Source organism: Coregonus clupeaformis, chromosome 3, assembly GCF_020615455.1.
Source record: "Coregonus clupeaformis isolate EN_2021a chromosome 3, ASM2061545v1, whole genome shotgun sequence".
NCBI lineage: Eukaryota > Metazoa > Chordata > Actinopteri > Salmoniformes > Salmonidae > Coregonus > Coregonus clupeaformis.
In genome coordinates, this window is record NC_059194.1 from 38,169,696 (window position 1) to 38,196,379 (window position 26,684).

General features: G+C 43.8%; 1 protein-coding gene across 3 annotated transcripts in view; it reads right to left on the reverse strand.

The window, feature by feature from the left end:
* Positions 1–2,185: 2,185 nt before the first annotated feature.
* The window catches only part of LOC121545040 (sorting nexin-25-like), an 83,518-nt gene continuing 59,019 nt past the window's right edge, over positions 2,186–26,684 (reverse strand). Inside the window, exons 13-19 of one of the 3 annotated variants that reach the window (XM_041855393.1) lie at positions 21,785–21,898; positions 20,805–20,966; positions 15,378–15,495; positions 13,719–13,785; positions 9,392–9,573; positions 4,597–4,697; positions 2,186–2,874 (exon numbers count right to left, since the gene is read on the reverse strand). In XM_041855393.1, the coding sequence (XP_041711327.1) occupies positions 2,809–2,874; positions 4,597–4,697; positions 9,392–9,573; positions 13,719–13,785; positions 15,378–15,495; positions 20,805–20,966; positions 21,785–21,898 (810 nt within the window). In that variant the 3' untranslated portion in view covers positions 2,186–2,808. Of the gene's footprint in view, positions 2,875–4,596; positions 4,698–9,391; positions 9,574–13,718; positions 13,786–15,377; positions 15,496–20,804; positions 20,967–21,784; positions 21,899–26,684 lie in introns of those variants that run through there. The other 2 variants (XM_041855402.1, XM_041855410.1) reach the window with 2 other exon arrangements.

Genomic DNA, 26,684 nt, shown 5'->3' on the forward strand with positions numbered 1-26,684 from the left:
AAGCGATTGCTTTGTGTGTGGTGATGAAGCATGCATTGATGTTTAATTCATATGTTCTTTTCTGAATTGCACTATGTGAAGGTTTGAAATTCAATGAGAACGGAAGTCATTTACGATTGTAATGTAATAAGTGTAAGAAAGTCTTACATTTTCCCTCTTCCCCCTCATGTTAATGCTTGTTTGATGAAAATGCTTGTAAGTAATTTCCTATTAGGTTGAGACTTAGTCTCAAAAGGGAGGATATGTGGAGGAAATATACTATGCTGTTTTTTACTTAACTAATTATCCATTGTTATATGCTAGCATTTTTTACTGATACAAACTTGTCCTGTGTGACTTAGTCATAAATCTGAGCGTACAGGTTTATGAGCCGTTTGGGTGCGACCGCAGTATGTGACCTCCTGTGTTTACAATCGGGGGTAATTTAGCTATGTGGGATTTGCAGAGAGGAACAGAGAATGGTGGCGATATCAGCTATCTTGATCTGCACAGATGAGCTAAATTACTTACTCTGGCCTGTTTCTTCACATTTGCTAACTGTCACACAGATAAGAGGATGTACTTTCTATAAAAGGAGAGAGACAACTCTGTTCATTGGGCTTTTCAACTCTGAACTATTTGAGTGATTGTTGAATTGCTCCATCTTTGCAAATCTTATAATAAAGTTGCTGTTTGAAGAATCTACAGTCTCTCTCCTTTTGGAGATGGGCTGTTTTGTTAGACTTCAGTGCAGCTTTTGACATTATCTATCATAGTCTGCTGATGGAAAAACGTATGTGCTATGGCTTTACACCCCCTGCTGTATTGTGGATAAAGAGTTACTTGTCTAACAGAACACAGAGGGTGTTCTTTAATGGAAGCCTCTCCAACATAATCCAGGTAGAATCAGGAATTCCCCAGGGTAGCTGTTTAAGCCCCTTACCTTTTTCAACCTTTACTAACGACATGCCACTGGCCTTGAGTAAAGCCAGTGTGTCTATGTATGCGGATTACTCAACAATATACATGTCAGCTACTACAGCAACTGAAATGACTGCAACACTTAACAAAGAGCTGCAGTTAGTTTCAGAATGGGTGGCAAGGAATACGTTAGTCCTAAATATTTCAAAAACTGAAAGCATTGTATTTGGGACAAATCATTCACTAAACCCAACTAAATCTCATAATGAATCATGTGGAAATTGAGCAGGTTGAGGTGACTAAACTGCTTGGAGTAACCTTGGATTGTAAACTGTCATGGTCAAAACATATTGATACAACAGTAGCTAAGATGGGGAGAAGTCTGTCCATAATAAAGCGCTGCTCTGCCTTCTTAACAACACTATCAACAAGGCAGGTCTTACAGGCCCTAGTTTTGTCTCACCTAGACTACTGTTCCGTAGTGTGGTCAGGTGCCACCCCAGGAAGAGTAGCTGCTGCCTTGGCAGCAGCTAATTGGGATCCCTAATAAATAAAAATACGTCACTTACCTCGACAACAGCATTTTTGGCAGTTAAATGCAACAAAACATTCTTATGAAAAACAATGTATTAATATGGTTTATAAACACTATCATTTGTTTGCAAGCTTGATAGCTGTACTTTTAGTTTATGGTTGACACACCTTGTTTGCCATTAGCCAATCAGCGTTCTCAACGAGTTCAAAGCATATGAACACACCCAACTCGTTGCTCCAAGTTTACAAGTAGTATTCTACGAGTTTTCCATTTGTTATGAACGCAGCATTGGTGAAGGCCAATTAAAGATTGTAGTATTTTAGTAAGATTTTAACTACATTAATCTCAGGCTAACTACTGGATTATTTTTGGCTAGGCTGCTCAGGTAAACCCAGAAGTGTGCAAGGACCTCCAGATGGACACCACCTTCGGCAAAATGTAGAGAACCACTATCATAACCCTGGCTAAGGAGTCCACATATGTACAAGCAGTCTCCTCTGTCCATTTGAGATGAATTACCTGAGTAAATAACATCAGACCTGAATGCCTTATATTCAGTGTGAGTCTGTGTTATGGATAAGATTATGGTGATTGTGTGCTCAGTGTAAATGCTTAACAATTCTTACTCCACAAGTTAGAACTGTTACCTGTACTACTCTGCATGAAACTGGGTTCCTTTAAATTAAGATGCAATTTTTCTTTGCATAAAGCAGATAAATCTAAAAGGATATAACAAGTCATACATTTGTCTTTAGCACTTTATTGCTTTTAAATGCTCTAAACTATTTTTGGTAAAAATAAAATGTATCAATCAATCACAAATAAAATAGTCAATTACTTTACATGACATATTGCACAACTAAGCCGTTTTACAAAGAACATATACATGTAACATATTGGTCAGGAATGGGCACAACACTCTTCATTTCACAACTATTCACATTTTGTAAATCCTACTTGGATCCAAACCAAACAAAGTAATCAATCAAACAGCCTGGCTTTCTGCAATAGATCTTGGCAGTGGATCAGATTTTTTTTTTACGTAGTAACACGAACCGTAGATTGTCTCCCTAGTTTGAGATCTAAATAATCAAGTGCTTTCAGATAAAGGTACCTCAGAACAACAACAGAAAATACATTATCCATTTTGATTCAGTTTAATCTCATTTTTAACTGTACCCTGCTGGAACATCATAGTACATCTGTGTTGATGTTATGTTTGTATTCATGATCTATCTGTTGAGTGAAAATAACAAAATAAAACACATAATCCTGGTCAAAAGTGCCATTTGGAATGGACAGCCTTAAAATTAGGGTTCTGCTTCACATTAACCCTACAATATCCTGTGTTGTGTACATATGGGCTCGCACCATCAGATCTGGTCCGTCTCCACGTTGAGTTCTGGACACAGCTCTTTGAGGATCATCTCCATCATAACCTGAATCAGGGGCAGAGGAAGCATGTCAGGAGGACATTAAACAATACATCACTTCAGCCAGGAAGTGGAGGAGAGTATGTTCTGTGCATTTTGTTTCTACGCTTGCATGTACACTACATGACCAAAAGTATGTAGACAAATGAACATCTCATTCCAAAATCATGGGCATTAATATGGAGTTGGTCCCCCCTTTGTTGCTATAACAGCCTCCACTCTTCTGGGAAGGCTTTCCACTAGATGTTGGAACATTGCTGCGGGGACTTGCTTCCATTCAGCCACAAGCACATTAGTGAGGTCGGGCACTGATATTGGGTGATTAGGCCTGGCTCGCAGTCGGCGTTCCTATTTATTCCAAACGTGTTTGATGGGGTTGAGGTCAGGGCTCTGTGCAGGCCAGTCAAGTTCACACCGATCTCGACAAACCCTTTCTGTATGGACCTCGCTTTGTGCACGGGGGCATTGTCATGCTGAAACAGGAAAGGGCCTTCCCAAACTGTTGCCACAAAGTTCGAAGCACAGAATAATCTAAAATGTCATTGTATACTGTAGCGTTAAGATTTCCCTTCACTGGAACTAATGGGCCTAGTCTGAACAATGAAAAACAGCCCCAGACCATTATTGCTCCTCCACCAAACTTTACAGTTGTCACTATGCATTGGGGCAGGTAGCGTTCTCCTGGCATCCGCCAAAATCCAGATTTGTCCGTCGGACTGCCAGATGGTGAAGCGTGATTCATCACGCCAGAGAACACGTTTCCAATGCTCCAGAGTCCAATGGTGGCGAGCTTTACACCACACCAGCCGACGCTTGGCATTGCGCAAGGTGAATTTAGGCTTGTGTATGGCTGCTCGGCCATGGAAACCCATTTCATGAAGCTCCCGACGAACAGTTCTTGTGCTGACGTTGCTTCCAGAGGCAGTTTGGACCTTGGTAGTGAGTGTTGCAACCGAGGACAGACTATTTTTACGCGCTTCAGCACTCGGCGGTCATGTTCTGTCAGGTTGTGTGGCCTACCACTTCACGGCTGAGGCGTTGTTGCTCCTAGACGTTTCCACTTCACAATAACAGCACTTACATTTGACCGGGGCAGCTCTAGCAGGGCAGAAATTTGACGAACTGACTTGTTGGAAAGGTGGCATCCTATGACGGTGCCACGTTGAAAGTCACTGAGCTCTTCAGTAAGGCCATTCTACTGCCAATGTTTGTCTATGGTGACTGCATGGCTGTGTGCTCGATTTTATACACCTGTCAGCAACAGGTGTGGCTGAAATAGCCAAATCCATTAATTTGAAGGGGTGTCCACATACCTTTGTATATATAGTGTATGAGACTGACTAATACAGTGAGGGAGATCCTCCTATGAAGCTGGTCTGTGACTCACTGACACTTTCCCCTATGAGAGGGGGAGGTGTCAGTGAGGCAACCATAGCATTAAATAGTCACTCTCTCGCTCACAGACTATTCCACCTATAACTTCATTGGTATAGCACAAATGGGAATGGTTCTGGAATGTACAGTACAAATACCCTTTCAAACCCATTCTCCCTCCCTTTGAGTGGTCTGACCTACCAGCAGTAATGTGATGCTGTTCTGAATTGAGCCACTAGGTGGATGCATTTGTGAAATTCCCAACAGAATAAGAGGTGTCTCTTTCAACCACCACCACAACAACAGCATGTTTCAGCATACTTGGCCATTTCAGAGATGGTGAGGTGAACTTACATAAAGTAGATGCTTGTTAGCATTGGCCTCCTGAAGTGCGTTGAAGATCTTGATGATCCCATACCTGGCGTTCTGCTGTCCCACCAGGTTCTGTAGTGCATCTGGAAGACACAGTTAACACACGTTATGTGGTTATCTTACCTACCTTAGCTGACTGTAACGCGCTATGGATAAGAGCATCTGCTAAATGACCAAAATGTAAACATAAAAATGTCCACATTCAGAGAACTATTCACAGATACCAGTCATGCCTAGGATAAACACATCTGCACTAGGACTAGGGCTCCTATTAAGCCAGACAGTTAACTCATGTACATACACATTAACGCTGTACTAAATCAAATCAAATTTTATTGGCCACATGCGCCAAATACAACAGGTGCAGACATTACAGTGAAATGCTTACTTACAGCCCTTAACCAACAGTGCATTTATTTTTAACAAAAAAGTAAAAATAAAACAACAACAAAAAAAGTGTTGAGAAAAAAAGAGCAGAAGTAAAATTAAATAACAGTAGGGAGGCTATATATACAGGGGGGTACCGGTGCAGAGTCAATGTGCGGGGGCACCGGCTAGTTGAGGTAGTTGAAGTAATACGTACATGTGGATAGAGTTAAAGTGACTATGCATAAATAATTATCAGAGTAGCAGCAGCGTAAAAGGATGGGGTGGGGGGGCAGTGCAAATAGTCTGGGTAGCCATGATTAGCTGTTCATGAGACTTATGGCTTGGGGGTAGAAGCTGTTGAGAAGTATTTTGGACCTAGACTTGGCACTCCGGTACCGCTTGCCGTGCGGTAGCAGAGAGAACAGTCTATGACTAGGGTCGCTGGAGTCTTTGACAATTTTGAGGGCCTTCCTCTGACACCGCCTGGTATAGAGGTCCTGGATTACATTTACATTTTAGTCATTTAGCAGACGCTCTTATCCAGAGCGACTTACAGGAGCAATTAGGGTTAAGTGCCTTGCTCAAGGGCACATTTACGTCATTTAGCAGACGCTCTTATCCAGAGCGACTACAAATTGGTGCATTCACCCTATAGCCAGTGGGATAACCACTTTACAATTATACTTTTTTTTTTTTGGTGGGGACGGCAGGAAGCTTGGCCCCAGTGATGTACTGGGCCGTACGCACTACCCTCTGTAGTGCCTTGTGGTCGGAGGCCAAGCAGTTGCCATACCAGGCGGTGATGTAACCAGTCAGGATGCTCTCGATGGTGCAGCTTTATAATCTTTTGAGGATCTGAGGACCCATGCCAAATCTTTTCAGTCTCCTGAGGGGGAATAGGTTTTGTCGTGCCCTCTTCACGACTGTCTTGGTGTGTTTGGACCATGATAGTTCGTTGGTGATGTGGACACCAAGGAACTTGAAGCTCTCAACCTGTTCCACTACAGCCCCGTCGATGAGAATGGGGGCGTGCTCAGTCCTCTTTTTTTTTCCTGTAGTCCACAATCATCTCCTTTGTCTTGGTCACGTTGAGGGAGAGGTTGTTGTCCTGGCACCACACGGCCAGGTCTCTGACCTCCTCCCTATAGGCTGTCTCATCGTTGTCGGTGATCAGGCCTACCACTGTTGTGTCGTCTGCAAACTTAATGATGGTGTTGGAGTCATGCCTGGCCATGCAGTCATGGGTGAACAGGGAGTACAGGAGGGGACTGAGCACGCACCCCTGAGGGGCCCCAGTGTTGAGGATCAGTGTGGCAGATGTGTTGTTACCTACCCTTACCACCTGGGGGCGGCCCGTCAGGAAGTCCAGGATCCAGTTGCAGAGGGAGGTGTTTAGTCCCAGGATCCTTAGCTTAGTGATGAGCTTTGAGGGCACTATGGTGTTGACTGCAGAGCTGTAGTCTATGAATAGCATTCTCACGTAGGTGTTCCTCTTGTCCAGGTGGGAAAGGGCAGTGTGGAGTGCAATAGAGATTGCATCATCTGTGGATCTGTTGGGGCGGTATGCAAATTGGAGTGGGTCTAGGGTTTCTGGGATAATGCTGTTGATGTGAGCCATGACCAGCCTTTCAAAGCACTTCATGGCTACAGACGTCAGTGCTACGGGTCGGTAGTCATTTAGGCAGGTTATCTTAGAGTCCTTGGGCACGGGGACTATGGTGGTCTGCTTGAAACATGTTGTTATTACAGACTCAGTCAGGGACATGTTGAAAATGTCAGTGAAGACACTTGCCAGTTGGTCAGCACATGCTCGGAGTACACGTCCTGGTAATCCGTCTGGCCCTGCGGCCTTGTGAATGTTGACCTGCTTAAAAGTCTTACTCACATCGGCTACGGAGAGCGTGATCACATAGTCATCCGGAACAGCTGGTGCTCTCATGCATGCTTCAGTGTTGCTTGCCTCGAAGCGAGCATAGAAGTGGTTTAGCTCGTCTGGTAGGCTTGTGTCACTGGGCAGCTCGTGGCTGTGCTTCCCTTTGTAGTCTGTAATAGTTTTCAAGCCCTGCCACACCCGACGAGCGTCAGAGCCAGTGTAGTACGATTCAATCTTAGTCCTGTATTGACTCTTTGCCTGTTTGATGGTTCGTCGGAGGGCATAGCGGGATTTCTTATAAGCGTCCGGGTTAGAGTCCCGCTCCTTGAAAGCGGCAGCTCTACCCTTTAGCTCAGTGCGGATGTTTCCTGTAATCCATGGCTTCTGGTTGGGGTATGTACGTACGGTCACTGTGGGGACGACATCATCGATGCACTTATTGATGAAGCCAGTGACTGATGTGGTGTACTCCTCAATGATATCTGAAGAATCCCGGAACATGTTCCAGTCTGTGCTAGCAAAACAGTCCTGTAGCTTAGCATCTGCGTCATCTGACCACTTTTTTATTAACCGAGTCACTGGTGCTTCCTGCTTTAGTTTTTACTTATAAACAGGAATCAGGAGGATAGAGTTATGGTCAGATTTGCCAAATGGAGGGCGAGGGAGAGCTTTGTATGCGTCTCTGTGTGTGGAGTAAAGGTGGTCTAGAGTTTTTTTTCCTCTGGTTGCACATTTAACATGCTGGTAGAAATTAGGTAGAACGGATTTAAGTTTCCCTCCATTAAAGTCCCCGGCCACTAGGAGCGCTGCATCTGGATGATCGTTTTCCTATTGATTTATGGCCTTATACAGCTCATTCAGTGCAATCTTAATGCCAGCATTGGTTTGTGGTGGTAAATAGACAGCTATGAAACATATAGATGAAAACTCTCTTGGTAAATAGTGTGGTCTACAGCTTATCATAAGATACTCTACCTCAGGCGAGCAAAACCTCGAGACTTCCTTAGTATTTGTTTTTGTGCACCAGCTATTGTTTACAAATATACACAGACCGCCACCCCTTGTCTTACCGGAGTCAGCCGTTCTATCCTGTCGATGTAGCGTATAGCCCGCTAGCTGTATGTTATCCATGTCGTCGTTCAGCCACGACTCGGTGAAACATAAGATATTATCGTTTTTAATGTCCCGTTGGTAGGATAACCGTAATCTTAGGTCATCCAATTTGTTCTCCAATGATTGAAGATTGGCTAATAGGATTGATGGCAGTTTACTAGCTCGCCGTCGGATCCTTACAAGGCACCCCGACCTACGTCCATGATATCTCCGTCTCTTCCTCATGCGAATGATGGGGATTTGGGCCTTGTCGGGTGTCTGTATGATATCCTTCGCGGCCGCCTCGTTGAAGAAAAAATATTTGTCCAATACGAGGTGAGTAATCGCTGTCCTGATATCCAGAAGCTCTTTTTGGTTACAGAAACATTATGTACAAAATAAATTACAAATAACGCGGAAAAACACACATAATAGTGAAATTGGTTAGAGGGCTGTAAAACGGCAGCCATCTTCTCCGGCGCTGTGATGAACAAGTGATGCTAATCAAGCATGCAATTACTTCAGCCACGTCTGGTGTGCTCTATGCATCAGTCGACTTGATTAGGAGGAGGTTAGGTTTATTACTGCTTCTCCTTACGCTAGAACATGCAGTACAATGTCTACATCCCAAATGACACCCTATTCCCAATATAATGCACTGCTTTTGACTAGGGCCCCAAATTTGAGACTCAGACGCATCATTCCATGTCAGTTTTGTTCCATGCAAGGAGGGTGAACTGAGCCAGCTTGACGTCTGGAGAGTGATATCTTATGGAAGCAATTAACTGAGGCTGTGTTGAGGGCAGATGTGTGTAATTGCCCTCTCCAGCTCATAAGACCCATGGACAGACTGCTCCAGAGTCTTCAGTGTACATTTGTTTAGTGATCATGTTTTAATTCAAGCCTGGGAGAATTACAGACAAGAGACAACATTAGATGTCTTTAACGTAAACACTTAACTTGCTCCTTATACAAGAGTCAAAACAAGCTTCATCAGAAAAAGACAACCAAATTTTTAACAACACAAACATGATTTCAATAACTGTGCTTGCCATGCTCAGGCAATGTTGGTAAGTGTTACAGGTCTACTCCCGATTTTAAGTGCATCTATTTGCGTAGTATTGGGGAATTGAACCAGCGACTGTTGTTTAAGACCAATGGCAGACTCTACACCCCCCCCTCCTTGAGGACTGATCCATGACAGAGATAGATACAGTCTCGAGAAGTGAAGGGTTAACACACACCATCATGATTTTCTCACTTGTGGTGCAGGGAGTTACACCCCCAAAAGCAACATTGTAGAATTTTTTTTAAATAACTCCTGCACACACGATTTTACCTCTGTAAATGTATTATCACATTTATTTCAAGACAAAGGTCTGACCGAAACATTGATAATACATGTGCAGAGATAGCAAGATTATGACAGGAGGGAGGACCTACCTGGGATATTGTCTAGCAGCTTCTGTTGTGCTCTCTCCTTGGTCTCCCGACGTTCTGAGTTGGACCGTGCCTTGATATGGGGGGCCAGTTTTCCGTTGGGCCAGAAAGTGTCCCGGAAAATGTTAATGTAGCAAACAAGCATCTGCTCACTGAAGATCCAGTTGACAGTGTCTCGAATTTGCCTGAGAGGGTAGGAGAGGGAGGGAGGGTAATTATGATGGTCTAGTCTGCACTACATTAGAGATTCTCTGGTACTTTTGTATACTTTTTAGCCAGTAGTTCTGAAAATAGCACTCACAAGCCAAAAGTGGTCCCTGAAAATTGTGTACTATGTCACATATGTGCAGATATGTGCACCACGTCATTGCTCTCTTTCTCTCTCTGCTGTGTCCACTGAGCCGTTGGGCCCGCCCTGCAACCTCATTGGATAACGCTGGGCAGAAATCTTGCTATCTGTCACTCAAATGCGAGGGGCTGAAGTTCATTGGCAAGAACCCGAATTGCTAGGGGGCTGGCCCACGTGGGGGGAAATGTAGGGGGAACGGTATGGCACAGCTTCAAGAAAACAGTTCAAATGAAGGATTTAGTAGCTAATTGGAGGTAAGATAGTAATTGTGCTCATAGATTATACATGTATGAACCACATAGACACATCCAGCCCAAAGCAGGAGGTAAAAAAAAAAAAATCTTAACCTCTACAGGATCGGGATGGTTGAGCTAACGTGCGCTAATGTGATTAGCATGACTGTTGTAAGTAACAGCAAACCTTCCAGGACATTGACATGTCTTATATGGGCAGAAAGCTTAAATTCTTGTTAATCTAACTGCACTGTCCAATTTACAGTAGCTATTACAGTGAAAAAATACCATGCTATTGTTTGAGGAGAGTGCACAACAACAAAAAACGTATCACGGCAACTGGTTTGATACATTCACCTCTGAAGGTAAATAACGTACTTACATTCAGTAATCTTGCTCTGATTTGTCATCCTAAGGGTCCCAGAGATAAAACGTAGCATAGGTTTGTTTGATAAAATCCATTTATATATTCAAATGTAGGAACTGGCTCCACACCCATCCCGTCCGGCCATCTAGATGTGTGAAAGTGTATAAGCTAATGATCCATCATGTATGACATTCCTGGGAGTGTGTAAACTTACAAAAATGATATGGTAATACAAAATGTATGTTCTCTATAGTTACGTACTTGAAAATCTATCAATTGACCAATTCAGCACATTTGGGCAGACTCGATAGAAAATAGTCCAGAATTGCAATGCTTCACTGGATCAATCTGAAACTTTGCACACACACACGTGCCTAAACTGCAATATTATATTGTGGCTTTTCTCTTGCATTTCAAAGAAAAAATAATAGAAAACCCATGTTGTTTTGTTTGTATTATCTTTTACCAGATCTAATGTGTTATATTCTCCTACATTAATTTCACATTTCCACAAACTTCAAAGTGTTTCCTTTCAAATGCGATCACGAATATGCATATCCTTGGCTTTAATTATAAAGGTGCATTGTATTGGTGAAAATGATCTACCCCAAACTTGAAACTCACTCGCTGCTTATGTATGCCAGTTAGGCTCTTAACCCCTTGTAAAGCAGATTAATGTGCTTAATTTTAAGAAGTTATTTGGCCAATTTAGTTGTGATACAAACCTTATCAAAACATATAGATCTATGGGCTAGGCTACATGAGGTGTGCGACTATGATTCGAAATAGTCGAAAAAAATTGGCTGTTTCTTATGCTGGGCATCATTCACAAGTAATATTGTCACCCATCAGACTATTCTTGATTTAATCTTGTCTTTACATATAGTAAATAATATATGTGAAATTAGTTTTGATTTAGAATGGACCATTATCATGCACCTGTCTTGAAACAGGTGGCAGAGCACGCTCCTTTTGTTAACGAACCTGGTACCGAATATTAAATATTTGTATTAACTTTCCACATACAGTGGGGAGAACAAGTATTTGATACACTGCCGATTTTGCTACTTACAAAGCATGTAGAGGTCTGTAATTTTTATCATAGGCACACTTCAACTGTGAGAGACGGAATCTAAAACAAAAATCCAGAAAATCACATTGTATGGTTTTTAAGTAATTAATTTGCATTTTATTGCATGACATAAGTATTTGATCACCTACCAACCAGTAAGAATTCCGGCTCTCACAGACCTGTTAGTTTTTCTTTAAGAAGCCCTCCTGTTCTCCACTCATTACCTGTATTAACTGCACCTGTTTGAACTTGTTACCTGTATAAAAGACAGCTGTCCACACACTCAATCAAACAGACTCCAACCTCTCCACAATGGCCAAGACCAGAGAGCTGTGTAAGGACATCAGGGATAAAATTGTAGACCTGCACAAGGCTGGGATGGGCTACAGGACAATAGGCAAGCAGCTTGGTGAGAAGGCAACAACTGTTGGCGCAATTATTAGAAAATGGAAGAAGTTCAAGATGACGGTCAATCACCCTCGGTCTGGGGCTCCATGCAAGATCTCACCTCGTGGGGCATCAATGATCGTGAGGAAGGTGAGGGATCAGCCCAGAACTACATGGCAGGACCTGGTCAATGACCTGAAGAGAGCTGGGACCACAGTCTCAAAGAAAACCATTAGTAACACACTACGCCGTCATGGATTAAAATCCTTCAGCGCTCGCAAGGTCCCCCTGCTCAAGCCAGCGCATGTCCAGGCCCGTCTGAAGTTTGCGAATGACCATCTGGATGATCCAGAGGAGGAATGGTAGAAGGTCATGTGGTCTGATGAGACAAAAATAGAGCTTTTTGGTCTGAACTCCACTCGCCGTGTTTGGAGGAAGAAGAAGGATGAGTACAACCCCAAGAACACCATCCCAACCGTGAAGCATGGAGATGGAAACATCATTCTTTGGGGATGCTTTTCTGCAAAGGGGACAGGACGACTGCACCGTATTGAGGGGAGGATGGATGGGGCCATGTATCGCGAGATCTTGGCCAACAACCTCCTTCCCTCAGTAAGAGCATTGAAGATGGGTCGTGGCTGGGTCTTCCAGCATGACAACGACCCGAAACACACAGCCAGGGCAACTAAGGAGTGGCTCCGTAAGAAGCATCTCAAGGTCCTGGAGTGGCCTAGCCAGTCTCCAGACCTGAACACAATAGAAAATCTTTGGAGGGAGCTGAAAGTCCATATTGCCCAGCGACAGCCCCGAAACCTGAAGGATCTGGAGAAGGTCTGTATGGAGGAGTGGGCCAAAATCCCTGCTGCAGTGTGTGCAAACCTGGTCAAGACCTACAGGAAACGTATGATCTCTGTAATTGCAAACAAAGGTTTCTGTACCAAATATTAAGTTCTGCTTTTCTGATGTATCAAATACTTATGTCATGCAATAAAATGCAAATTAAATTACTTAAAAATCATACAATGTGATTTTCTGGATTTTTGTTTTAGATTCCATTTCTCACAGTTGAAGTGTACCTATGATAAAAATTACAGACCTCTACATACTTTGTAAGTAGGAAAACCTGCAAAATCGGCAGTGTATCAAATACTTGTTCTCCCCACTGTAGTTGTCTAAGTATATTCTTGCATCCTTAATTAATTGATACCCTAGAAACTCATCATAACAGTGACAAACGGCGGTCACGAGTCATGAAGGCAAAAGGAGCGTGCTCTGCCTCTTGCCATCCCAACTACTGAACAAAGAAAATATCTCAGTTCATATACCTTTCTTCAACAACATCTGTTAACCCTCAGTGGGCACTCCCTTCTTTGATGTTATTACCTTGTACCCCAAGTCAGTATATCATGTCCATCAATCATTTTAAGATAAACCTCAGTAATCTCCCTCGACATAATGGAATTCTTGGTCTTCAGACTGTTCGGCACCCAGAATCACTTATCTACTACATTTAACCTGGTTCCCACCACACTGTGAAATGACATAACAGTCACTCACTAACTAAAGAGTCCTCTCTCTCCGTCTCCACAGGGACACAGATAGCTGGGGTGACATGTTTTGATACAACACCACTCGCTGTTATATAGACCTCAAGACACCTAACCTGCACCCAGATCTGTTTGTGCTCTTGTGAACTCCATTGCTGTTATTGTCAAGCCAAACATTGGCATGACAATTAGTTACAAGGAGTTGGCATGATAGTACACAGACTGGCACACAGGCTACAACAAACCTACTGAAAATGCATTTTCTTTAGCAACTGGGTTCCTTTTAGCTTCAATTGATCGACTTTGCTTCACACACTAGCAGGCGATGAGAGCAGAGATCTGATGAAAAATGTCTAAAGAGATAATGATGCTTACTTGTTTATGGTCCTTCCAAACGTGACTTGAACTAGTGCAATTAGAGTTTTTCGTACCCATTTGAACACTGAGAATAAAGGAAGACAAACAATATCAGATTAGCGAGCGAGATCAGTGTTGCAAAGCTACTGGTAATTTACTAGTTACCGGAATCTTTAGTAATTAACAGAAAATCTATGGCAATCTATCGTAAAAATGTTTATTCATACATAGTAGCGATGCGCCGAGTAGTCGGACAAAACGAGTATCGTAACGGATATGGGCAATATGCTGGATACAATTATGATCAGATTATTTGCTGTAATTATCCGTGATTGGGAAAATAGTTTTTTCGGGTGCCAGCAAGCATCTTTCTCATGTCAGTCAGTCACAAAGTTTCTAAACCATACTGTACTGTCTTTGAGCCAGTCATATGCGTGTTCCAAATAGCTCAACAGGCTAGTTTGCATGACTGTAAAGAGAAGGGCAGGCTGTACATTGATCCTGCTGCTCTGATTGGATAGAGTGAAGCTGTATTTCTCTGTCCACTCGCTTCATCATTTCACCCAATAACTTTTCCTTGCTTGTTTTCGGTCTGATCATTTAGATTGCTGATGTTGCTATTACTATCACATGGTGAGGAAGTTTGCTATCAAGCTATCAATGTGCACAATATCTAACAAGTGAAACAAGGGTAGGGAGAAAATATGAAACACTAATGCGCATTCTGACTGTGTGACAGCAAACTTGGCTGCCTGCTGCAAGTTGAGGACACACAGACAGACACCCCTCTGCGCGCTGCTCCTAATCTGCTGCTTTTTTGCAGTGAGAACGTGCAGGGAAGTATTTTGCCAACAGCTATTTAGGCATATTAAAACACTTCTGTTTTATTCCAATCAGGAGTATCATCCGATCCAACTATCAAGTCAATTTACGGATACAATTATGAATATGAGTATGGCCAGGTCGGCACACCCCTAATACATACTATTCATTTTTTATATCTGTGTCCATGTTGTCCATGCGTTTCTAGTAGATAGACCATATGGTTCAAGAGAAAATAGGCTAATTAATGAAAAAAGCATGTAATCAACAATGGCATTATTTTCAATTAACTCTGCAACTCTTCCAACTATTCACTTTTCTTCACAACTGCCACCAGTTTTTGTACTTTAAAATCATCTTCTTTAATTATGTAATATAATTTACATGTGATAAGGCCCCACAGAGTGCCAGAGATAATTAGACAACCTGTGATAATCTGAAGTACCCAAAAGGGCCACTACATGTCTTGTGATATATTCCATAAAATCCTTGAAAGATACCAAAATTCTGGTAGTTTACTAGTAAAGTTCGAAAGTTTCCAGTGATCTACCCTCCCTTTGCATCCCTATGCCAGACTGACAGCAAGACGTGACTCGATTAAACATCTGATTTGGTTTCCAATAACTACAAACAAGGATATAATCTATTTATTTCAAAGTTGCTTTGAGCAATTACTTTGAATTTTCATCCCTGGTTTTAAAGAACACAGATGTTACCCCTCACAAAATACACAAACCACACACTCTACTGAGGTGAAAATGATAGTGTAGGGCCCTGGTCAAAGGTAGTGCACTATAGAGGGAATAGGGTGCCATTTGGGACGCAACCATAGTATAGTGAGGAGGCTCAACTCACTCCCTCGGAGCTCAAAGATCTCTCCTATGAGCATGAAACAGGGTTCAGCCAGAGCATCTTTCTTCCCATCCGCCTCGTCTCCATAGTCAGATAGGTCACTGTCATCCTCCGCCTCCTCCTGGTGGGGAAAAAGGAGTATGTGTGTGTGAGAGAGAGACTGTAAATTGGTATGCACTTCAGAGCACATCAAATCAAATAAAATAAAATTTTATTGGTCACATGCGCCGAATACAACAGGTGCAGACATTGCAGTGAAATGCTTACTTACAGCCCTTAACCAACAGTGCATTTATTTTAAACAAAAAAAGTAAGAATAAAACAACAACAAAAAAGTGTTGAGAAAAAAAGAGCAGAAGTAAAATAAAGTGACAGTAGGGAGGCTATATATACAGTAAAATAAAGTGACAGTAGGGAGGCTATATATACAGGGGGGTACCGTTGCAGAGTCAATGTGCGGGGGCACCGGCTAGTTGAGGTAGTTGAGGTAATATGTACATGTGGGTAGAGTTAAAGTGACTATGCATAAATACTTAACAGAGTAGCAGCAGCGTAAAAAGGATGGGGTGGGGGGCAGTGCAAATAGTCCGGGTAGCCATGATTAGCTGTTCAGGAGTCTTATGGCTTGGGGGTAGAAGCTGTTGAGAAGTCTTTTGGACCTAGACTTGGCACTCCGGTACCGCTTGCCGTGCGGTAGCAGAGAGAACAGTCTATGACTAGGGTGGCTGGAGTCTTTGACAATTTTGAGGGCCTTCCTCTGACACCGCCTGGTATAGAGGTCCTGGATGGCAGGGAGCTTTGCCCCAGTGATGTACTGGGCCGTACGCACTACCCTCTGTAGTGCCTTGCGGTCAGAGGCCAAGCAGTTGCCATACCAGGCGGTGATGCAACCAGTCAGGATGCTCTCGATGGTGCAGCTGTAGAATTTTTTGAGGATCTGAGGACCCATGCCAAATCTTTTTAGTCTCCTGAGGGGGAATAGGCTTTGTCGTGCCCTCTTCACGACTGTCTTGGTGTGTTTGGACCATGATAGTTCGTTGGTGATGTGGACACCAAGGAACTTGAAGCTCTCAACCTGTTCCACTACAGCCCCGTCGATGAGAATGGGGGCGTGCTCAGTCCTCTTTTTTTCCCCCTGTAGTCCACAATCATCTCCTTTGTCTTGGTCACGTTGAGGGAGAGGTTGTTGTCCTGGCACCACACGGCCAGATCTCTGACCTCCTCTGACATGTCTGACATGTTTGTGAACGCTTGTATGCATGCATGTATGTACGGTGTGTACAGTGCATTCGGAAAGTATTCAGACCACTTGACCTCTCCACATTTTGTTACATTACAGCCTTATTCTAAAATGGACCAAATATTTGTTTACTTCATCAATCTAAACACAATACCCCATAAAAAAACAGAATTACTATATTTACGTAAGTATTCAGACACTTTGCTATGAGACTCAAAATTGAGCTCAGGTGAATCCTGTTTCCATTGATCATCCTTGAGATGTTTCTACAACTTGTTTGGAGTCCACCTGTGGTAAATTCAATTGATTGGACATGATTTGGAAAGGCACAGACACGTCTATATAAGGTCCCACGGTTGACAGTGTATGTCAGAGCAAAAACCAAGCCATGAGGTTGAAGGAATTGTCCGTAGAGCTCTGAAACAGGATTGTGTTGAGGCACAGATCTGGGGAAGGGTACAATAATTTTTCTGCAGCATTGAAGGTCCCTAAGAACACAGTGGCCTTCATCATTCTTAAATGGAAGAAGTTTGGAATCACCAAGACACTTCCTTGAGCTGGCCGCCCAGACAAACTGAGCAACCGGGGGAGAAGAGCCTTGGTCAGGGAGGTGACCAAGAACCTGATGATCTCTCTGACAGAGCTCCAGATTTTCCTCTGTGGAGATGGGAGAACCTTCCAGAAGGACAACCATCTCTGCAGCACTCCACTAATCAGGCCTTTATGGTAGAGTGGCCAGACTGAAGCCACTCTACCAGTACAGAGAGATCTTTGATGAAAACCTCTTCCAGAGCACTCAGGTCCTCAGACTGGGGCGAAGGTTCACCTTCCAACAGGACAACGACCCTAAGCACACAGCCAAGACAATGCCGGAGTGGCTTTGGGAACAAGACTCTGAATGTCCTTGAGTGGCCCAGCCAGAGCCCGGACTTGAACCTGATCGAACCTCTCTGGAGAGACCTGAAAATAGCTGTGCAGCGACGCTCCCCATCCAACCTGACAGAGGTTGAGAGGATCTGCAGAGAAGAATGTAGCGTCATACCCAAGAAGACTTAAGGTTGTAATTGCTGCCAAAGGTGCTTCAACAAAGTACTGAGTAAAGGGTCTGAATACTTATGTAAATGTGATATTTCAGTTTATTTTTGCAGAAATTTATAAAAACCTGTTTTTGCAACTGGGACTGGAGGACCTTCAGACGAGTCTTGCGAAACAACCGACATGTACGTGTTCGTGAGCCTCACCTTTCTACAGAGGGGTCATATTCGTGTGTAGCCTAAACTGTTCGGACTCTACAGATAGAAGTTGGCAGATCGGCTGTACCGACTTCAGACGAGTACCAAGACGCTTGTGGGAAACATTGAGCAAATCGGAGAACACCATTGTGTTCGTTAGAGTCTCATCTTTCCATAATAGTTTGTAGGCCAAACCGGTCGGATGCTACAGACGATTTTGTGAGAAGACAGATTTTCGGGACGTCTCATGGTCTGACAAACACCGCTCTAGCTCTGTCACCGCATATGCGGAAGTGCGACATAGATAGGTGGTTGCGGTGGATTGGATATCTATCTTAAACTGACAGATTTTAATGGGAATGTTTTCATTATGCTAATTAATTAGATTGCCGCTCAAAACATAATGCTTTGTATTCAGATCATGATGTTCATTTCTTTGCCACATTTTTTTGCAGTTTGACTTTAGTGTCTTATTGCAAACAGGATGCATATTCTGTACAGGCTTCCTTCATTTCTGTAAATCATTTAGGTTAGTATTGTGGAGTGACTACAATTATGGTTGATCCATCCTCAGTTTTCTTCTATCACAGTCATTAAACGCTGTAACTGTTTTAACATCACCACTGTCCTCATGGTGAAATCCCTGACCGGTTTCCTTCCTCTCTGGCAATGGAGTTAGGAAGGACGCCTACATCTTTGTAGTGACTGGGTGTATTGATACACCATCCAAAGTGTAATTTTAAATTCACCATGATCAAAGGGATATTCAATGTCTGCTTTTTTTGCTTTCCCATCTATCTTTGCGAGACATTGGAAAACCTCCCTGGTCTTTGTGGTTGAATCTGTGTTTGAAATTCAATGCTCGACAGTGACCTTACAGATAATTGTAGGTGTGGGGTACAGAGATAAGGTAGTCATTCAAAAACACCATTACTGCACACAGAGCGAGTCCAAGCAACTTATTATGTGAATTTTTACTTCTGATCTTATTTAGGCTTGCAATAACAAAGGGTTTGAATACCCATTGACTCAAGACATTTCAGCTTTTCATTTTTCATTAATTTGTAAAAATGTCAAAAAACATAATCCCACTTTGACATTATGGGGTATTGTATGTAGGCCAGTGACACAAAATCTCAATTTAATCAATTTTAAATTCAGGCTGTAACACAAACAGAATGTGGAAAAAGTCAAGGGGTGTGAATGCTTTCTGAAGGCACTGTATGTATGTATGTATGTATGTATGTATGTATGTACAGTGGGGAAAAAAAGTATTTAGTCAGCCACCAATTGTGCAAGTTCTCCCACTTAAAAAGATGAGAGAGGCCTGTAATTTTCATCATAGGTACACATGAACTATGACAGACAAAATGAGAAAAAAAATCCAGAAAATCACATTATAGGATTTTTAATGAATTTATTTGCAAATTATGGTGGAAAATAAGTATTTGGTCAATAACAAAAGTTTCTCAATACTTTGTTATATACCCTTTGTTGGCAATGACACAGGTCAAACGTTTTCTGTAACTCTTCACAAGGTTTTCACACACTGTTGCTGGTATTTTGGCCCATTCCTCCATGCAGATCTCCTCTAGAGCAGTGATGTTTTGGGGCTGTCGCTGGGCAACACGGACTTTCAACTCCCTCCAAAGATTTTCTATGGGGTTGAGATCTGGAGACTGGCTAGGCCACTCCAGGACCTTGAAATGCTTCTTACGAAGCCACTCCTTACGAAGCCACTCCTTCGTTGCCCGGGCGGTGTGTTTGGGATCATTGTCATGCTGAAAGACCCAGCCACGTTTCATCTTCAATGCCCTTGCTGATGGAAGGAGGTTTTCACTCAAAATCTCACGATACATGGCCCCATTCATTCTTTCCTTTACACGGATCAGTCGTCCTGGTCCCTTTGCAGAAAAACAGCCCCAAAGCATGATGTTTCCACCCCCATGCTTCACAGTAGGTATGGTGTTCTTTGGATGCAACTCAGCATTCTTTGTCCTCCAAACACGACGAGTTGAGTTTTTACCAAAAAAGTTCTATTTTGGTTTCATCTGACCATATGACATTCTCCCAATCCTCTTCTGGATCATCCAAATGCACTCTAGCAAACTTCAGACGGGCCTGGACATGTACTGGCTTAAGCAGGGGGACACGTCTGGCACTGCAGGATTTGAGTCCCTGGCGGCGTAGTGTGTTACTGATGGTAGGCTTTGTTACTTTGGTCCCAGCTCTCTGCAGGTCATTCACTAGGTTCCCCCGTGTGGTTCTGGGATTTTTGCTCACCGTTCTTGTGATCATTTTGACCCCACAGGGTGAGATCTTGCGTGGAGCCCCAGATCGAGGGAGATTATCAGTGGTTTTGTATGTCTTCCATTTCCTAATAATTGCTCCCACAGTTGATTTCTTCAAACCAAGCTGCTTACCTATTGCAGATTCAGTCTTCCCAGCCTGGTGCAGGTCTACAATTTTGTTTCTGGTGTCCTTTGACAGCTCTTTGGTCTTGGCCATAGTGGAGTTTGGAGTGTGACTGTTTGAGGTTGTGGACAGGTGTCTTTTATACTGATAACAAGTTCAAACAGGTGCCATTAATACAGGTAACGAGTGGAGGACAGAGGAGCCTCTTAAAGAAGAAGTTACAGGTCTGTGAGAGCCAGAAATCTTGCTTGTTTGTAGGTGACCAAATACTTATTTTCCACCATAATTTGCAAAAAAATTCATGAAAAATCCTACAATGTTGTTTTCTGGAATTTCTTTTCTCAATTTGTCTGTCATAGTTGACGTGTACCTATGATGAAAATTACAGGCCTCTCTCATCTTTTTAAGTGGGAGAACTTGCACAATTGGTGGCTGACTAAATACTTTTTTCCCCACTGTATGTATGTATGTATGTATGTGTGTTAGTCCCTCCACCCTTCCAGCCAGTCGGGCAGGTCTCCTGATGTGATGGTGCTAACTAACCTCTGTGTGTGAGAAGAAGTCTCCAGGCAGTCTCTCCAGGAAGGAGGCCAGGGAGAAGGAGGATTTCTTCTGGATGTCCATGACCTTCAGGTGCTCTGGGGAGGGGCTGAGGAAGGCATAGAGCGCCTCGCTCTGACACATCCACTCGTCTGTCAGCATTTTCTACACAGGGTGAAGAAAACAGCTCCACGTTAGACTGTCTATGTCTGAAATGGCACCCCTTTCCCTATATAGTGCACTCATTTTGACAAGGGCCCATAGGGCTCTGGTCAAAAGTAGTGCACTGTATTTGGAATAGGGTGCCATTTGAGACAGTCAATTCTAATGACATTGGAAGCCGACTACTGCAAATCAATCAGACAAACAAAAATCATTATCATCACTGTAATGCCTTTCATTATTATCATCACCATCATAACTATCATTGTTGTTAAGACATCTAAAGTATGTGCTCCATCTTCAACTTTGTCATTGATTCTCATCTCCAAACTGAGTACAGTACATTTTTCTTTTGTCTAATTTTTCAGTCTCCAGACAGTGAAATAGCTTAGCTTGAAATCCTGATGGCCAATTGACATGCAGTGAGAACAGCAGGGACGAGCCACTCCAATAACGCATTTTCATCTCCTAGCAGACCAAACTATTCTGATGTCCTACGGCTGAAAGGAGTAAACAAACTACCTGAGATCCCACTAGTAGCTATATGTGACATCTCATCAACTCTGACGACATCTCGGCAGCATCCCAAATGGCACCCTATTCCCTATATTGTACACTACTTTTGACCAGGGACCTGCTCAAAAGTAGTGCACTACATAGGAAATAGGGAACCATTTGGGACACATACCATCCTGTTCTGAAAAATTATGCCCTCAGGAGATTGATACTGAGAAATGCATTCCACATTAACCAAAACACTGATTTGTGTGATAGTTTCACTATAATTTGTGGTTGACCAGTGTTGGCAGATAGTGACTTACTTGTAAAAAGGTATTGAGCTGGATTTTGGACTTCTCAATGAATTTTTGGTCGATTGATTTGAATGGCAGTTTACTGATGGAGGGAAGCTGGACTTTTTTCAAGGTTGGGAAACACTGCAGAAAGAATAAAGAATGAAAGAGATGAGACGAGTGACAGACACAGAAAGAGACAGAGAGCGCATGAACAGCAGCATAGCATTATGAGCTCCTGAAATGTCATCATTTTTAAAGTGAGTAGCCAAGGAGAAAAAAAGGGAAAGAGAACAGTCAGCTATTTTCTTGGTCTTTCACTACATTTAGGAGAGCAACCCCTGAACTAGGCTAGAAACTAGAAAGAACACTGGGCAGTTTGAATTTCTCCCCTTTTCTGATGAGTGCAGCAGCAGCCTCCACCCTTCCCACGCCAAACTGCAGAAGCAGAACAGCATCCCCTCCCCAGCATAGCTGCAGCAGCATTAGCCCTGTGAGATCATACCCCCTCTACACTGAGGCCATTCCAATATAATACTACCCCGCAGAGGCCAAAAACAATAATCAATAATACATGCAAACAGCACAAGCATAAACATTTGAGGGAGACACCAGAGACTCTGTTTGCAGACCTATACAATAATAATATAATATATAATATGCCATTTAGCAGACGCTTTTATCCAAAGCGACTTACAGTCATGCGTGCATACATTTTTTTGTGTATTTTTTTTACAAGAACAGAGACGTCAGCAACCTAATTATCTTCACAGAGCAGCCAAGTGCATGGCACTGTGCAGTAAAGGCCTACTTACTACCCCTCAGGTAAAAGAGAGGGAATTTGTAGTGGATGGAAATAAAAAATCTGAGAGACAACCATCAACATGTACAAAAATGGGATCATCCGGGTGCAGGTTGACATTATTTCAATAAAGGAGAGAGCCCAGCAGGAGAAGTCCACTCCAGGCTGCTCCACAGATGAGCAGTCCCCAGAGGAGAGAGACAACCCCCAGCTCAGAACAGGCAGAGCCATCTCTACGCAGCATCATCAACAACCTGACAAAGAAGTTTGCCCTGATGGAGGTAGAGCAGGTGCTGCACAGGGAAAATCTGAACAAACAACAGCCAGACACAGACACCTTATAGGGGCCCACAGCCAGCACAGAGACGACAGCAGCCTCACAGCACAGCTGAGGGACATGCAACGGGAGAAACTCAAGAGAGAACTGGCTGATCATACAGCAGAGGTGAGAGCTGCAGAGAGACAGAGAGAACTCTAAAGCTGAGGTGGCTATACCTTGACAGCAGCTGCAGGACAGAAAGAGAGAACTGTGTCCCCTAAATACGAAGTTGGATACCCACCTTGAGCTCTGTCCCAAAACAGCAGAGGAGTCCACTCTAAGCAGCCAGATCGTTAAAGCCCACCCTACACCCACAATTCACAGGACAGCATCTCAGACACATCAACACCAGCCCAGCCCAGCTCTCCCTCTCCCCCAACCACCCCAGCTCCAACACCAAAACCACCAGCCCCCACTCTACTCCCTCCAGCCTCGAGGATAGACTGGCTGACATCATCCTGTTGATTGACTTGAACGGGAAGTTTGTTCATGAGAATAAACTTTCCATAATCATAAAACAAAAAAGAAGGTGTGGTGCCCCACAACAAAAAGTGCAATGGAGCTGCTCGTCAAGGCCCAGCTCGGGTCGCCAAGCCACATCATAATACACACAGGGAGCAACGACCTGTGGGCCCAGCAGGAGAGGGTGGCCACATCATAATACACACAGGGAGCAACGACCTGTGGGCCCAGCAGGAGAGGGTGGCCACATCATAATATACACAGGGAGCAACGACCTGTGGGCCCAGCAGGAGAGGGTGGCCACATCATAATACACACAGGGAGCAACGACCTGCGGGCCCAGCAGGAGAGGGTGGCCACATCACTGAGGAGGGTAATAGAAAGGGCCACCACCACATTCCCCAACACCAAGATTGTGGTGTCCACTCTTCTCCAGAGAACAGACTTTCACCCCGCCACTATACAACGCATAAACGCACTGCCTCCCCCGGGACTGTGCCCTGCAACCAAATGTACACATGGCCCACCATCCTACCCTCCACCTGGACTGCCTCTACAAACATGTACATATGTACAAAGAGGTAGTCTCCACCTTCACCAGAACGCTGAAGGACGTGGCCCTAGGACACTCGCCCACGACATCAACAGGAACGGCAGACCAGCCCCCACCCCGCAGAGACCATTCCCACACCCCAGCAGACCTGCACCCAGAGACCTCCCGCCGAGGAGTACCGCCGACCACACCACCTCCCTCAAACAGCCGCCCACCTGAAATCCCCCCCCAAACCAGCTACAGATACCCCCCCATGGGCTTCACCAGGCCAGGCGTGAGCCACTCCTGCCCCCTCAGCACCTTCACTCATGCAACAGGAGCCTCACCCAGGCAGACAGAGCTACGCAAAGGCGGTTGGAAGAGCAACAGGCCTAAGGTCCCTGGTCTTAAGAGCAGGAACCCAGATTGTATTACAAAAATAGGATATTCAGACATATACTACCGGTCAAAAGTCAAATGTATTTTATATTTGAGATTCTTCAAATAGCCACCCTTTGCCTTGATGACAGCTTTGCACACTCTTGGCATTCTCTCAACCAGCTTCACCTGGAATGCATTTCCAACAGTCTTGAAGGAGTTCCCACATATGCTGAGCACTTGTTGGCTGCTTTTCCTTCACTCTGCGGTCCGACTCATCGTAAACCATCTCAGTTGGGTTGAGGTCGGGGGATTGTGGAGGCCAGGTCATCTGATGCAGCACTCCATCACTCTCCTTCTAGGTAAAATAGCCCTTACACAGCCTGGAGGTGTGTTGGGTCATTGTCCTGTTGAAAAACAAAATGATAGTCCCACTAAGCCCAAACCAGATGGGATGGCGTATCGCTGCAGAATGCTGTGGTAGCCATGCTGGTTAAGTGTGCCTTGAATTCTAAATAAATCACAGACAGTGTCACCAGCAAAGCACCCCCACACCATAACATCACCTCCTCCATGCTTTACGGTGAGAAATGCACATGCGGATAGCATCCGTTCACCCACACCGCGTCTCACAAAGACACGGCAGTTGGAACCAAAAATCACCAATTTGGTCAAATGTCCATCGCTCATGTTTCTTGGCCCAAGGAAGTCTCTTCTTCTTATTGGTGTCCTTTAGTAGTGGTTTCTTTGCAGCAATCAACCATGAAGGCCTGATTCACACTGCCTCCTCTGGACAGTTGATGTTGAGATGTGTCTGTTACTTGAACTCTGTGAAGCATTTATTTGGGCTGCAATTTCTGAGGCTGGTAACTCTAATGAAATCATCCTCTGCAGCAGAGGTAACCGGGTCTTCCATTCCTGTGGTGGTCCTCATGAGAGCCCGTTTCATAATAGCGCTTGATGGTTTTGCGACTGCACTTGAAGAAACTTTCAAAGTTCTTGAAATGTTCCTTATTGACTGACCTTCATGTCTTAAAGTAATGATGGACTGTCGTTTCTCTGCTTATTTGAGCTGTTCTTGCCATAATATGGACTTGGTCTTTTACCAAATAGGGCTATTTTCTGTATACCACCCCTACCTTGTCACAACATAACTGATTGGCTCAAACACATTAAGAAGAAAATAAATTCCACAAATTAACAGGCACACCTGTTAATTGAAATGCATTCCAGGTGACTACCTCATGAAGCTGGTTGAGAGAATACCAAGAGTGTGCAAAGCTGTCATCAAGGCAAAGGGTGGCTATTTGAAGAATCTCAAACATAAAATATATTTTGATTTGTTTAACACTTTTTTGCTTACTACATGATTCCATATGTGTTATTTCATAGTTTTGCTGTCTTCACTATTATTCTACAATGCAGACAATAGTAAAAATAAAGAAAAACCCTTGAATGAGTAGTTGTTTTAAAACTTTTGACCGGTAGTGTAATTGTTTTACAGGAGACGAGGAGTAGATGGATCCACTGGTTGTCCACTAGGATACAGGGTAATGGTGGTCCCATCCACCAACTTGAGAGGAGTCACCCAGGGGAGGGAATCAAGGGGAATGCTGATTTGGTTCAAAACACAGCTAATAGAACTAATCAAAACAGGAGAATTCTTCATTTGGCTGGAAATCTAAAAGGAGGCCATCTCCACTGACCCAAATTTCTTTGTGAGTGCTACATACACTACATGACCAAAAGTATGTGGACACCTGCTCTTCGAAACATCTCATTCCAAAATCATGGGCATTAATATGGAGTTTGTCCCCCCTTTGGTGCTATAACAGCCTCCACTCTTCTGGGAAGGTTTTGCACTAGATGTTAGAACACTGCTGCGGGGACCACAAGAGCATTGGTGAGGTCGGGCACTGATGTTGGTGGATTAGGCCTGGCTGGCAGTCAGCGTTCCAATTCATCCCAAATGTGTTCGATGGGGTTGAGGTCAGGGCTCTGTGCAGGCCAGTTAAGTTCTTCCACACCGATCTCGACAAACCATTTCTTTATGGACCTTGCTTTGTGCACAGGGGCATTGTTATGCTGAAACCAGAAAGGGCCTTCCCCAAATTGTTGCCACAAAGTTCGAAGCACAGAATCGTCTAGAATGTCATTGTATGCTGTAGCGTTAAGATTTCCCTTCACTGGAACTAAGGGGCCTAGCCCGAACCACGAAAAACAGCCCCAGACCATTATTCCTCATTTACAAAACTTTACAGTTGGCACTACGCATTGGGCCAGGTAGCGTTCTCCTGGCAACCGCCAAAGCCAGAATCGTCCGTCGGACTGCCAGATGGTGAAGTGTGATTCATCACTCCAGCGAACGTGTTTCCACTGCTCCAGAGTCCAATGATGGCGTGCTTTACACCACTCCATCCAACGCTTGGCATTGCGC